Source organism: Nematolebias whitei, chromosome 6 (assembly GCF_014905685.2).
Source record: "Nematolebias whitei isolate Nwh7 chromosome 6, NemWhi1, whole genome shotgun sequence".
Lineage (NCBI taxonomy): Eukaryota > Metazoa > Chordata > Actinopteri > Cyprinodontiformes > Rivulidae > Nematolebias > Nematolebias whitei.
The window spans coordinates 10,574,071-10,590,204 of record NC_056503.1 but is presented as its reverse complement, the minus strand read 5'-3'; the positions used below and the strand labels follow the sequence as shown (position 1 = coordinate 10,590,204).

At 39.6% G+C, this 16,134-nt stretch overlaps 1 protein-coding gene and 1 non-coding gene across 2 annotated transcripts in view; both read right to left on the bottom strand.

Annotated features, from left to right (window-relative positions):
- The window catches only part of LOC119410498 (rho guanine nucleotide exchange factor 17), a 107,336-nt gene that overhangs the window by 20,639 nt on the left and 70,563 nt on the right, over positions 1–16,134 (bottom strand). The window contains exons 2-3 of the mRNA XM_037677378.1: positions 12,381–12,458; positions 8,023–8,205 (exon numbers count right to left, since the gene is read on the bottom strand). Coding sequence (XP_037533306.1) covers positions 8,023–8,205; positions 12,381–12,458 — 261 coding nt within the window. The remainder of the gene's footprint in view (positions 1–8,022; positions 8,206–12,380; positions 12,459–16,134) is intronic.
- On the bottom strand, positions 4,465–4,537 carry trnam-cau. The gene has a single exon. It is a non-coding gene; the product is annotated as a tRNA-Met (tRNA).

Sequence of the window (16,134 nt, the reverse complement as noted above, 5' to 3'; positions counted from 1 at the left end):
GTTGTGCTTTTACTGGACACTGACACTGGAGTTTGTTGTCTAATTTTAGAATATCTTGGCATTACTAAATATTTTTAAATCTGTGGATATTGACACTTTATCAAGCATTAGAGCTGTTCTGTTTTCAGAGGTTGAGAGAAAAAGAGCGAAGATGACACATTTCTGTATTTTATTTTACTTGTGGCTAAACAGTTGGTTCATTTATAAGCAAAATTTAAGATTTTGAATACGTAAATATCCTTTCAGGAAAGTATAAGTTTAATAAGTTGAGTAGGGACAGAGTTTTACTTAGGAATAACTGTAAATAAATAAATGAAAAAATAGGGAATCACCATAACTCCTGTATTTCTGTATTTGACTATTAACATATATATGACAACATACAAATTCTGGCTTTTGGTTTTGGTGCCACCCCAGTATTTTCAGAGACACGGTGTTGTGTCAAAAATCGATGGGCTGCCAAATGGCAGCCGTGGGAGCGTGCACTGGAGGACTTTAACAAGAATTTAACAAGATTAACACCTAAAAACAATAATTTGTTTAATCAGTGTTATAGTAAAGGTGTGTCTCAGTTTAACTTTTGCTTAATAAATGCAAATAGATGGTCAAATCAGCTGTATTTCAAAAGCCAATACGCAGATGTAGGACTGGCAGAGGGACGAGTCGTTGTGCATTTCTTTGAAATTTAACAATATAAACACCTAAAAACAATTATTTGTTTGCTCGAAATTATAGTTAAGGTGTGTCTCAGTTGAACTTTTACTTAATAAACGCACTTTAATGGTCCCATTAGCTGCATTCCTCCAGGGCGGCGCAGCGAAATGAAGCTGATTTGACGGTTGCTCCAGGCAAGATCCCAGAGCTGGATGAAGGTGGGAGACTGTGGCAAACCGATTGTGTCATTAATAGCCACTTTTACCTATTACACAACGCAATGGCATGCCATACTACTCGAGTGCCATGACATCTAGCAGGTGAAAATGGTAGTGTTCAATATTTTCAGTCAGAATGAATGAAAACGTCATATCTCAGCCAAAAATTAGTTTTTAAATATGAAAAAAACAAACATAAATAATTCGCTTCAGCGTGTAAGTCGTAAGTAAGCGTGTGTGAAGCAGCACGTGAGGGGCTGCGTTTGGGAGAAGGAGGGGCCGCGTGAAGTTGGCTGCGCAGACGGGCAGTAAAAGAACTACATAAATTTTCCAGTCTTACAGTGAGACATAGCACTACATTAAAAAAGCAGTGACTTATCATATCGCTAAAGACATGGTCCTTAGCGGCTAACAAGATGGCTAATTTTAGCCATCTTGAGACAGTTGAGACTGGGACCGTGTCTTTAGCGATATGATAAGCTGCTGATTTATTAATGTGACACCACCTCTCACTGTTATTCACATAAGGCACAGCACGGCTAAATGAGTTTTGACTCGTGGTTTGTTTCAGGGAAGGAGGCTGAAGTCAGTCGGACCTGCAGCTGCAGTTCAGACGCTTCACATTCCACTTATAAGACTTTTTTAAATGATGAAAAAGATTCATAGTGCCAACCTTTTGTCGGGACTTGTTTTCGGCATTGGCTACAGAAAACATTTTTCTGCTCCTCATCTGACAATTTAAATCCAAAGCAACTCCAAATAACAGCCATTTCTTCAGGTCTCTCTTGTAGATGAGTCCTCGAGACTCAATGGGATTAACCTGTTTAAATAATGGTAGAATTAATTTTTTCTTTTTGCTCAGCAGCTAAGCTGCTCTTTGATATCTCCTGTGTTTACTTGTGCAGTTAACTCCCACCCACCTGGAGAAGCAGGAAGCAGAGGGAGCATGCGCAGGTGAGGGGCTGGGTTTGCATTTAGCGAGGGAGAAGGAGGGGCTGTGTGCAGTCTGCGCAGACGGGCGAAAAATTACACGGATTTTCAAGTCTAATAATACTGATGGTTGTCATCGAGCCATTTTAACCATCGTACATTGAAAAAATTACAATACATCAAGTAAATTCGAAACATCGCCCTGCCCTATTATGGTATTGATGCAACTTTAAGCTTTTTCAAATATTTAGCCTTTTCTGCCATTTTTTTCTCATAGAAAATTAATTGAGTTCATTTAACATCCTTCAGATCTTTAGATGTGTTTACAACCTTTTACTGCTCCTTTCACATTTTATTCTGCTTCAGCTTCTTTCAGCTTCCTTGTTCAAATTTAAACTTGCTTTATTTAGCTACTTTCAGATGTTTTTTTTCAGCTGTTTTGTGCACTTTTCAGAATATTTCTTCCAACTACAAATTTTTTGTGCTTCTTCTAACTTTATGCTAATTTCACCTTATTTCTGCAATCTTCAGATTCTGCTATTTCAGCTACTATTTAGATGTTTTACGCTAATTTTAGCTTTTTCAGCTAATTCCACAATTTGTGTACATTTTTCAACCTTTTTCATCTTAATTCAGCAAAAATGTGCTCTCTCGCGACTTCCTTCTGGAAATGTACCATATTTTCCGCCGTACACGTCGCTCCGTCCTATAAGTCACATCAGTCCATATTTGTCTAATAAAGTGGAAAAATCCATAAATATGTCGCTTCGCCCTATGCATCTATTATGCGTCACCGCTGACGTGTTGTGTTTGTTATGCGTCACTGCTGACAACCCGGAAATGTGGACCCGTGTTGTGCCAAAAACCGATGGCTGCCAAATGGCGGCCACGGGAGAGTGCACGGGAGGACTTTAACAAGAATTTGAACAAGATTAACATTTAAAAACAATTATTTGTTTATTCAAAATTATAGTAAAGGTGTGTCTCACTGTAACGTTTGCTTAATAAATGCACTTTGATGGTCAAATCAGCTGTATTTCAAAACCCGATATGCGGAAGTAAATGCATGCACGCGACGAGTTGTACAAAATTTAACAAGATAAACACCTCAACAATTATTTGTTTGCTTGAAATTATAGCTAAGGTGTGTCTCAGTGTAACGTTTGCTTAATAAATGCACTTTAATGGTCAAATCAGCTGCATTTCGCCGGGGCAGTGCAACTGGTTTGACGGTTCCAAGCAACTAGCAGTATGAAGGCGGGGGGACTATGGCAGACCGATTGAGTTACTAGAAGCTGGTGAAGATTCTCAGTCATCCAGGACATGGTAAATTCAAAAGAGTTCAAGAAAAAACAAGAAAGTATAAAGTAAAGTGTAATAAGTGAAGTCCAGTTGTTTTTGTCTTGAACTTTTTTGAATTTGTCATTTATAGCCACGTTTACCTATTACATGATACAACAGCATGCAATACTGCTATTACTACTCTGCTGCCATCAAGTGGCTGAAAGTGGTAGTGCTCAATTTTTTTCTTCAGACAGAATAAATGAAAACGTTCATATCGCAGCCAAAAATGGTTCATAAATGTGGGAAAAAAATCCATAAATATGTTGCTTCAGCCCATAAGTCGCAGGGCATGTAAATTATACAAAAAACTGCAACTTATAGGCTGAAAAATACGGTAAGCATCTTTTTGCCTTTTCAGCTACTTTTCAGTAGTTTTTCTTTGCTAATTTCTGCTTTTTTCAGATAATTTCCACTTTTGTGCTAATTTCTGCTTCTTTCAGCCTAATTGAGCAAACATTTTCTTTCTGCTGACTTCTGCTAATTTAAGCTTGTTCTAATCTTTCAGCTACCACTTTAGTATGCTGGTGAAGATTCTCAGTTATCCAGGTCATGATAAATTCAAAAACGTTCAATACAAAAACAACTGGACTTTATTTGTAACAGAAGACGTTTCGCTTCTCATCCGAGAGTTTTCTCAATTCAAATATAACCTGAAGATAAAAATAAATATTTATATTTATCACATCTTGTTATTATTTATTATATCTTATAAAAAGTATCTTATTTATCATATTTATACAATTTTATTTATTTATTTTATTTATATTTATTCATACTTATTTATCATATCTTATAAAATTTATCTTGATATATTTATCTAAATATAACCTTTCTCAAACCAAATATAACCTTATAACTTGAACTCTGTTCTTTGAAATGAGAAACTCCTCGGATGAGAAGCAAAACGTCTTGTTACAAATTAAGTTCAGTTGTTTTTTGTATTGAACATTTTTGAATTGACCATTTTAGTATTTTTTAGCTAATTTCAGCTGTTTTCATATAAATTCAAGGTTTTTTCTGCTAGTTTCAGACTAACTAATTTATTTTTTAGTAATTCCAGCTTGTTATGCTCCTTTCAGCGTATTCTGCTCGTTTCAAATTCTTTCTGCATTTTCAGCTATTGTTTGCTAATTTCAGCCTTTTTGTTTTTTTTTAGCTAATTTCAGCTATTTTTCAGTGAATTCTTCATGAACAAGCATTCACACTGCATTTTGGCAGGAAATGCAACGTATCTAGTTTATGTGTTAGTTGTGCTGCAATGAGGAGCAGAGAGGAGACTCGTGTAGAGACGTAAGAGTGAAACCCTGAACAAAAAGTGTGCCCCGTGTGAGGCTCGAACTCACGACCTTCAGATTATGAGACTGACGCGCTGCCTACTGCGCCAACGAGGCGTGCTGCTGCCTGCAGCTGCATGCCTCTTTAAAGAGTCAGAGAGAGGCTCAGACAGCAGCGAGTGAAACCTGCTGCTCTCACGTGTCCTCCAGAAACTGAAGAACTTCCCCGTCTTTGTCTCAGTCCTCATGTTTTACATTCAGGAGGCGTGACACTTCCTTCAGGCGCTGCAGATGAACGAGGAGCTCTAACACAGTTCATTATGTTCATGGGGTTGTGCTTTTACTGGACACTGAGAGGCAAACAAGAACAGTCAGGAGCTGCAGAGGAAGTTCAAACCAGAGTTCTTCCTTTAATAAACTTGTTTTTTTTCTTTCTGTGATTCAGAAAATCAGTTTTTCCTCTTCTGTCTTTCTCAACGACTCGGCCTGACCTTTAGACTCGCCTCGGTCCCTCGGAGCAATGTTTGTTTAAGGTTCAGGGACACTGTTGGGGTCATGGGAAACTTTAAGAAAGGGCACCTAGTGGTCACTGGGAAAACAAAATGTTGATGTCATTTCGCCCACTTTGGTCGGTTACTCTTCAGCCTCTGTCCACGAGGCTCACATGGACGGTAAATTAAATCATGTTATCTCTGTGTGGATCCAACGGTCCTGATGCTCAGTTTACATCAACCTCACCGAACAGACGGAGAACAAACAATTTAAACGTTGGTTGCAGACGAAGGAGGAAAAGTCATTTTAAATGTTCAAATGAGCTTGTTGTCAAGTTTTAGAAAATATTGATATAACTTGACATAATTTCAGGTCTCTCTTGTAAATGAGTCCCTGAGGCTCAGTAACATTAACCTGTCTAAATAAAGGTTGAATGAATGAATAAGTACAGTAAACCCTCGCTACTTCGTGGCTCGACTTCGTCGGACTCGCTCTATCGCGGTTTGTGGACGTACAGTCCATAATATTGTACAAAAATAATCAAAATATTGTACAGGACACGATTGTCAACTTTAATATTACTCACATGATTGGAACAGTACTGGATACAACGCGGTACATTAAAAAGTTAACGAAAAAATAAAATACTTTAGACAGGCGCCGCCATTTTGTAGTTTTCTCTCAGTAAGCCTACACTGTATTCCCGCACATAATGACCACATTTCCCAGAAGGCAACAGGGCCCCGCCCAGAAGTCCTATTTCCTTCCGCTGAAAAAAAAAACATAGAGGTAAAGTTTTCATCTGATCGACACCCCAGAGCAGAACCAGACTTCCAGACTCATCGGTGAATCTTGAGAGCTGGTAGTCCGCCCATGTGGACCCCCAAGCAAAAGCCCATGGCCGAAGGTCTGGCGCTCCATCTGAAGCTCAACGGGACTTTTTTCATGTCTTTCAACCGGCCGACGAAAACCTCTGAGCGGGGACACGCTGGTAAGTAGAATGTAGTAGCTAAGTATGTTTTTAAGTTTGTAGGTTTAAGAGCGTAGAAAATTGATTGTGGGCTTCGTTACTGCAGGTTACATCTGCAGAAATGAAACAGAGTCGGACTGGAAATGAACCGAGAGCTGCTGCTGTTCTGCAGAGCTAGTAAGTAAAATTTAGTAGCTACATATACAACAGTGGTCCCCAACCTTTATTGCGCCATGGACCAGTTTGATGTCAGACAATCCAACATTTTTCAGTCAGTTCATCGGGACAGTTTTTTTTTCCAGATGACCTGACTGAAAATTGCTGGATTGTATACCAGGTTTATTGAGCATGGACTTTGTTGATGTCAGACAATTCTGGTGTATTTTACAAACATTTAAAAAAATTTGCTTCAAATACTCTGACTGCACGACAAACAGCTTCATGAGCTGAGATCATCGTCTGTTTTATCAGTTCGGTGAAAGTTCAGAGAACTCCTGCAGAGATTCACACATCCGATTGTTCACAAAAGCACAGGAACTTATGCCTAGTGCAAAACGTTGAATTATATTTGTGTGTTTTATAATAAAATTACCCATGACTTTGAACTTTTAGGGGCAGAGATTTTTTTGAGCAGAAGCAAAAATGTGAAGCGACAGCTCTGATACAGTGGTTAATTTGAGCCGGATCGTACCGGAACAAGATCTGGGAACTCTCTCATTTTGAACTCTCGGATCCGGCAACTCTTTTATCGGATCCAGCAACCCCGCCCCTAAAAGTTCAAAGTCATTGCGCATTTTTATTTTGATTATTTATTAAAATATACAACGAGAGGAGACGTTGCCTTTAGCCTAGTGGACCCAGTCTGTGGAGTGGATGTTCCAGCCGCAGCACGCGCGGTGCACCAACTACACGCTCCTTCGAGTAGGAGGAGGAGAGGATCCTCTAGGCAGAGGGGGTAAGGACGGAGGGTTAGGACACCTGACAGAATCGGTGCTGCTCATTCACACTCAACCTGCTGTTATTCTCCAAAATAGTAATTTTATTATGTGTTTACAAATGTAGGTAAATGCTGATGTATAACAACCCGTTAAAATACACCAAAATGCAGGAAATGGCATCTCTGTTATTCAAAATTTTCTGTGAGAGGATCCACAGACCCCCCACTTTTTTCCCCTTCTGTGCAGCCCAGTCCCCATTGACCCACGGACCAGTACCGGTCTGCGGACCGAGGATTGAGGACCACTGCTATACAGTACTGTATTTATGTTGTTAAAATGACATGGGTTTAAGAGTTTACAACATTGCAAGTGTGTGGGAAGGGTTTCTAAAGCTGTAAAATATATATAAACAATAAAATAAATATAACGTCTCTAATTTCACTTACTGTGGGTGGGTTTGGAACCAAACCCCTTCAATAAACAAGGAACTATTGTATTTTAAATCTGTGGATATTGACACTTTATCAAGCATTAGATCTGTTCTGTTTTCAGAGCTTGAGAGAAAAAGAGCGAAGATGACACATTTCTGTATTTGAATTTACTTGTGGCTAAACAGTTGATTCATTTATAAGCAAAATGTAAGATTTTAAATACGTAAATATCCTTTTAGGAAAGTATAAGTTGAGTAGTGACAGAGTTTTACTTAAGAATAGCTTTAAATAAATAATTAAATGAACGAATGAATAGGGAATCACCATAACTCCTGTATTTCTGTATTTGACTATTAACATATATATGACAACATAACAAATTCTGGCTCTTGGTTTTGGTGCCACCCCAGTATTTTCAGAGCCCTGTCTGGAGGAACACTTTCATTCTGACTGGACCAATGAGCTAACGGCTAATTCTGGTTCTGCCACAAATTTCTTCCTGTTAAAAGACAGTCGTTTCTTTCCACTGTCGCCATTGTGTGTGTAAAGGATGCTCCTGTAATCTGTCTGCCTCAGAAAGTAGAAAACCAGTCTTATTTTAAAAAAAAAAAACTTTTTTATAAATTGTAATTTTTACTTCAGCAGTATTGAAATTGGCATAAAGTGTCAAATAATTTTTGAGTTTCTAACGTTCTGACAGCCGTGCTTTAATGGACATTGGGCATAAAATCTTTTTCCTTTGATAATTTCGGGGTTCATTTTTTTACTCACTGATTGGATGAGGATGTGTCCGACAGTCTGCCTGTCGTGCCACTGGTCGACGCAGCCGGCGACCTGCTCCAGGAACTGCTCGTGGTGCTCCAGGATCTCTGGGATCTGGTAGAACATCTCATCCACCAGCAGAGGGTCCACGATGGATCCGCTGTCCGGCTGTTTCAGAGGACGCATGTATCCCTGAAGGGACAGAACGAGACCTTATTAAACGAAGGTTTCGAAGGATTATCACACAGCTCTGATGTGAAGCTCAGTTTATGTGATTACAAGCTGCTGGGAAAAGTCCAGCGAGGGTCGTGAAGTGCAGCTGAAGACTCAAAACTAAAGACTAAAGTTTACATCACGTCTGCAGATTGAGCATTTTTTTCTTTTTTTGAATGTCCAGAGGACCAGATTGAACTTTTTTGGAGTTTTCTACCTGGATTATTGAGCATGCATCAGGATATTTTTTCTTTTAGTTTTTCTGTGTGTTCCTTTAATAAAACACCTTTAACTGCGTTCGAACAGAAAAACAACACGGCTCTGGTTCTTGTCAGCTTCAACGTCACTGCTGACACGAGGCTCGGCCGGTCAGCTCTGTGGCTCGTCCACCGTCACGCATGTTTTATTTTTAGCTGTTCCTGCTGTTAGTGAGCTCTGCTGAAAAAATAAAGATCATAAAACTGAAGGTGCTCAGAACATGCAATAAAATGATGTATGTAGCGAGGAAATCTTATCTGGACTATAGAGACTGAATAGTATCAGGTCATCTGGTTTTTGATGCTTGTGTATTTAATGAATAAAACGGTTGGCGGTGCATTGAGATGTGAAATGTAGCCACAGACCTGAGATCATTATCCTGCCAAAGACTGCTCTATATGCTAACTAGAAGCAACAATACAATGGGCTAAACCAGGGGTCTGCAGCCTGTGGCTCTGGAGCCACATGCGGCTCTTTGGTCCCTGCAGCGGCTCTAAGTTTTGACCAAAACGAACATAAAACTAAAGCTTACTGGTCGTTGTACCAACAACAAGAAATGTCTAGTTTTAACAGTTTTGCAGTCATTTATTTTGCCAATATGTGAATGATAGTACTAACACGAGTAAAACTTGTTGACTACATCATGCTAGTAGTTTGTTAGCCACTTCTTTTTGCTCACTTCCAGTCTTAAGGTGGGATCTTTTTCTCAAATCCACCAAATGTTTTGAGGAATACCTTTAAGGCAAGCTGCTGAGAAGAAATATGGTTAGTCAACTTGATAACAATAAAAATTAAAGAAAACAAAACAAAGTTAAAGTAAATGGAAATATTTATTTTCGTTTTAAAATTCAATTATGTATCTGATAAACTGGCCTCATTTTTTACTTTATGCTTTATTACTTCATAATAGGATACTTTATGAATTGTTTCCACAATTAAAACGAAAACTCACATAAGACTGTGTTGTGTTTTCCACCGTACACATCGCACCTCCCTATAAGTCGCATCAGTTCAAATATGTCTAATAAAGTGGAAAAATACATAAATATGTCGCTTCGCTGTATAAGTTGCATCTATTATGTGTCACCGCTGATCACCCGGAAGTGTGGTCCGGTGTTGTGCCATAAATTGATTGACTGCCAAATTGCGGCCGTGGCAGCCTGCACGTGGGCACTTTAACAAGAATTTAACAAGATTAACACTTAAAAACTATTATTTGTTTGCTTGAAATTATAGTAAAGTTGTGTCTATGTCTAACTTTTGCTTAATAAAAGCACTTTGATGGTCAAATCAGCTGCACTTCAAAATTATTCACTGCCTCAGTGCTCCAGGAGCGCACAGACAGGGAGGAAATCATAAAGGAGGAATGCTGCGCATTTCTTCAAAATTTAACAAGATAAGCACCTAAAACAATTATTTGTTAGCTCAACTTTATAGTAAAGGTGTGTCTCAGTTGAACTTTTACTTAATAAATGCACTTTAATGTTCAAATCAGCTGCATTTCTCTGGGGCGGTGCAGTGAAATGAAGCCACTTTTACCCATTATATGACATATCGGCATACCATACTGCTCGAGTGCCATCTAGAAGATGAAAATGATAGTGTTCCAATATTCTCAGTCAGAATATATTAAAACGGTCATATCTCAGCCAAAAATTGGTTTAAATATGGTAAAAATCCAAAAATATGTTGCTTTGGCGTATATGTTGCAGGGCATGCAACTTATGCAAAAAATTGTGACTGTAGGAATTGTGGTTTTGTCCATGGTGTTGTGTTCATGTCTGTGTTTTCCTGATCCTCTGTTTATGTCTCTACAGGGTTTGTGTTTCTTTGACTAGCCCCATCTTGTGTCGTGTTTATGTCCTGCGTCTTCAGTCTCTGTCTCCTGGCATCTGTGATCACTCACAGGTGCCTTCACTTTGTCTGATTGGTGTTTCTCTCTATACAAGTCTGTGTCTTTGTGTTAGTCTTTGTCCTAGCATTGTCTACTGCTCACTGTTGATGACTTGTCTGTTTTGTAAGTACCACCTGACCATCCTTGTTTGTTTTTGCTGCCCTGTCAGCTCTTTTGTTTTAATAAATCTTTTATTTTTATATATGAAGCCTGAGTCCTCGCCTGCTTGCCTGCACAACTTGGTTCACCAGCACCAATCGTGAGTGATGTATACAACGAAAAATATGGTAATACAAATCAGACATTTACTTATGGTGCATTCACAGACCAGAGAGGTGTGAATCGGACATTGGTTACCCACCAAGCTGATAAAAAGCACCAAAATTGTAGACAGGAAGTAGCTCTCCAATGACTGTATGTTCTACAGTCAAGCTCAAAGAGTTGGTTCACATCAAAAATAGTTTTTTTTTTTTTTTAATTGTTGGATTGTATACCCGGATTATTGAGCATGGACTATTTTTGGTTTTGAACCAGTTTGGCACGACTGTCGACGAGGAAGAGGGCTGGCACAAGAGGAGGGGGCGTGCCAAAGACACCATCTTAGCACCAACATAACTGGTTTGTTCCACTTTGGAGTAAGCTGTTTGGGGGAAGAATCAGTTTTGTGTTGTGTGTTTCCTTGACTGATGAAGCCTTCTGGATAGAAGGTGAAATGTTTCAGAAAAAAAAAGAAACTGTCCAGATGACCTGACTGAAAATTGTTGAGTTGGTTCACATGTTTTGAGGTGGGAATCTGTGAAAAAGGTATAAATAACCACCTACTCACCTGCTGCAGATAGGTTGTTGAGTGACCTCAGTTAAGAGAGTTGGCCTGATAGATGAGCTAAAGGCTAGTTAGAGTGGTGGACTGATGACATCTCTAAGAGCTCCAGTCTCAAAAGACTTCTTAGTGGTTCTTGTCTAAACCTTAAAACTGCTGTCAGTTTAACATCATGCTTTGTTTACACCGAAAAAACTTTTACCCAGAGCCCATCTACAACAAGTAAGATATTTATTGCTATTTAGTGCTATTTAAGAGACTGAGCTGAATACAGCACCTCAGACTGAGGAAGTCTCTCGGATGAGAGATGAAACGTTTCTACATTTTTTTGTTGTTTTGTTTTTTTGAATGTCCAGAGGACCAGATTTAACTTTTTTAGATAAGATATTTATTATCTATCATCGCTCTACAAACCTATCCTAGACCTCCTCACCAGCCCTTCGAGAACCAAACAGCTATAATTCATGTCAGAGCAGACTCCGTCCAGTCAAATTAAAGCTTTTGCTTCAAACCATTTATTTTTTCACAGAGTCTCCTGAAGAAAAACTAAACTCGGGAGCGTCAGACTTCAGCGCCGCGCCGCCACAGCTGCCACAGCTGCCACAGCCGAACCACACGTCCTCTGAAAGCCCTCCCCCCCTTCGAGGATGTGAGCTCCCCCTGCAGTCACCATGGTAACACGTCCCTCGTGTCGTCATGGGAACACAGCCTGGGATTATTCACTTTGTGGCCACATGCACGACACAGAAACAAGCAGGGGTGCACGTAGGATGTATGCACGCATGCACGCACACAAACCACAGACACACACACCCTCGCTGACAGGTTACACAACACGGCACTCCTGGGCAGAAAACGATGAGACGGGATGAAGCAAAGATCTGGGGTAAAGGTTAGTTAGCTAATAGAGCAGGTACAGCTGAGTGTGCGCGTGCATGTGCATGTGCATGTATCAGATAATGCTGATGACAGTGGGATGTGATAAAGTGAGCAGATTAGCCCGGCAGGATGAAAGGCAATAAGCTGATTACATAACACCCTTTGTTACGTTTGTTATGCCTCAGCACAACCGTTCTTAGCTTTTGCTCCAGCAAACGCTCCTGAGTTTACAGGACCGGAAGTGTCAGCTCATCAACGGAGTGGCTCACACCTGCGCGAGCACGTGTGTGTGTGTGTGTTTACCTGAATTAGAGTGCGCAGCGATTCCACATATGACTGCTCCGTGTCCAGCAGAGTCATCATCACATGTTTTCTCATGTCCTACGAAGGAAAAGATGAAGGACAATTAATGGAGTTGTACTTTTTGAACAAACACAACGAATGCTGCTTTAAAGAAATCACCACTTTAGCGTGGCTGAACTGAATGTTTCAGTTCTATTAAAGCGTCATAATACTCTATTATTACTACTATTATTCTACTACTATTATAATTACTATTATTATCTATTACAGTATTACTATTCAATATTTTATAGACTATTTTAGAGGGGAAAAATGATAATACATTTAAATTCACAGGTAACACCACACACACACACACACACACACACATATAGAAGCAGGACCAGAAATGCCACATCAGCATAACATGACTCAGCTGTCCACCCCAACAATGACTCATGAAATACAGACACAATAAGAACAACCTGCTCAAATGCATTAAAAAAAAACAAAAAAAACGAACGAAAAAGGAAAATAATGAGAAACAAACTGTACGATGTTTCTCGTTGCTGAAGTATTTGAATAGTTAATGTTTGTAGTTTTTGAGATGAGTGTTTTTCTGGACTAGAATTGAGCAGTGAATGCAAGTAAACCTTAATGTTTGTTGTGCAAAATATTCACAGGAGTTCTAATGTGCATAAAACTAGAGGTAGGTTTATTGTTGTTTTTGTCCAAGAAGATGCAGAGTGACGGATCTTGGCTAGCAAAGGGAGAAACTTTATCCACTACCAGGAGCAGAGGTAGAGCCAGGGGGTGGCCAATGGTGGCCTTGACCGCCACAAATTAATTGCCAGCCACCAGCCAAATGGAAAACTATACTTTTAAGCAATATATATATATATATATATATATATATATATATATGTGTGTGTGTGTATGTATGTGTGTGTGTAGCTGAGAGTCACCTCCATCCCATACTCTGAGCATTGCCAGATGGAGCGAGACCTTAATAGGGGTGCACCAATCACAGTTTTCTGGACGATCTCCGATCACCAATGTCTAAAAAGTCTGACCTGCCCATTGCAATTTTGGACGATACGATTTTGTTTTTATAAACGACACGTCAGGTGGTATAAGGTCACAATGCACCTTTAATTTTCCAGTATTATTTTATTGAAAAACATACTCTTGAACAATATCCTCGAAATAATACAAACTTGTTTTAACTGGCCATGAGGTAGTGCTCTGAACTATAAATGAAGTTCAGACAATTGTTGTTAAAACAAAAAAAAAAATCGGTAAAATCGTTTTTTCATGCAAGTATCAGTCGATTTCCAATTTTCAAAAATTAAGGAAATCGGGGCTGATTTATCTGTGCACCCCTACTTAATAATAAAAGTTTAAAAACAATTATTATTATTTCTCTTTACGTAATTTTATATCAGTTTATTTTTTCATCCATAAGTTACAGACAGAAACACAGAAGCAGATTTTCATGGCTCTGTGTGATTTAAACTCTAATGTGTGCGGTTTGTTTAAAGCTTAGTCCAGACAGGTTGCATCTTTATGGTTTTACATGACACGAGTTGAAAGAAGGAACTTTTGTAAAAAAAAAAACAATAGCATTGTTATTTAAATGAGACCCACTCAAACCTAGGTCACTGTTCCATCAGCCCTGGTCTAAACTGCACTAATGCTACAAACACGGTTACATTCCTGTAAAGTACGTCTTATTACTCATGAGGAGCCGTTAAGGTTTTTGTCTGGAGACAGGAACATGATTAGTACGTAGACCAGCACAAAAAAGCATTTAAGCATCATGGAACATGTCAGATGTATTATCAGGGAGCCTCAGGGGGGATTCCAAAAATATTCTGGTACCAAACAGGACATAAACATCAGCAGGAGACCCTGCGGTGCATTAAAACATAACGACCCACAAAAACACACAGGAGGTGTTTTTTTTTCCTGCCTTTGCTTTGCCAGCAGCACCCTGCCCTATAAATAACTGGAACATTAACTCCCCAGAAAGGCCAAGTTTGGTGTTCAGCATGTGAAGAGACCCCAGCGGTGCAGCAGGGTACCACCGCAGGGTGAAGGAACGGTGGCGGTGGATGGGAGGAATGTGTGTCCACGTGGGTGCAAGAGGGGACGGTGAGCAAAAAGACTTTAGACAACACAACAATGTACAGTGAGGTCATCTAGACGGTTTCTTTCTGTTACTGAGACATTTCGTCCATCATCCAAAGGACTTCTTCAGTCCGAGGAGCCACAAACAAACTGGAGTCCAACAAGCACCAACTCCCATAGTGGATAAAATCAGTTTGCTGGTGATAAGATGGCTTCTGGGACCCGCCCTCTCCCCCGTCAACTCCTCTGAGGCAGTCATGCCAAAATGGTTCAAAACACCAAAGTTAATGCGCAATAATCCAGGTACAATTCCAACAATGTTCAGTCAGGTCATCTGGATGGTTTCTTTATTTTGCTGAGACGTGTCATTCTTCATCCAAAGGACTTTTTCAGTCAGAGAAGCCACAAACAAACTGCAGTACCACAAATACCACACTCTCGTGGTGGTAAAAAACAAAAACCAGTTTGCTGGTATTTTGAACCATTTTAGCATGACTGCCTCAGAGGAGTTGACGGGAGAGAGGGCGGGCCACAGAAAATCGTATCACTAGCAAGCCGTTTTTTTTCCACTATGGGAGTTTGGTATTTGTGGTACTGCAGCTTGTTTGTGGCTTCTCTGACTGAAGAAGTCCTTTGGATGAAGGACAAAACGTCTCAACAAAATAAAGAAACGGTCCAGATGACCCGACTGAACATTGCTGGGTTTGTACCTGGATTGTTGAGCATGGACTCTGGTGTTTAGACAACACAGTGCACAAAACGTACGTTTACGTCAAGGCCAACAATGATTTTGATCTTTAAAATGTGTTTAGCTCAATGCTTCTTAATAAAATTAAATGTTCTGTTCAGGTTTACTCGAGCCTGATGTCCAAAAGCAACACACTGGATGAGAGCCCAACAACGAGGCGACACAAAGCAGCAGAGGAGCAGACGACACGCAGCAAACATTTGTGTCATCTAATTAAGCTCCACTTCCTGTTAGTGCACGTAGGGACTCTGCTGCTGTGTCTGAATAAGTTCTGCTCATACAGAACATTCCTGCCATGACTTCTGGTATTTGTACAACTTTTACTTTTTGAAATATTTAGTTTTTCAGCCATGTTTTTCTGATTGACAATAAATGGAGCTCTCTACATCACATCTCAGTTTTTGTTCAGCTCCTTTCAGCTGATTTCTGCTGTTTTTCAATGTTTACAGCTGCTTTTAGGTATTTTCAGCCAATTCCCTCTTTTTGTGATTCTTTTTAATGATTTCAACTTGATGATATTTTTCAGCTTTTCTGCTCAATTTTCCTATTTTACTGCTTTAGTCAACTTTTTCTACACATTTCTGCATTTTTTCTTTCCTGCTTCTAGCAAATGCCAGCTGCTCAAATTCAACTCGGGTTAACAGTTTAGCGGTGAATCTAATAAGCGTTCATTGCATTTTCAAAGGAAATGCAGTTTTTCTAGTTACACCCATCGGATGCTGTCGGTTTCTCATGTTTAACATTGATTCTCCCTAAAGGATGCAGTCAGCGTTTCTTTCAATCTCAGATTTTGATGGTCTTTTAATAACGTGTTGTAACAAAGACCATCACTTTCTCCAACGCATACCTCCTCAGGCCCGTGCAGAAACATGTGGCGCGTTCAGAGCACACGTTTCG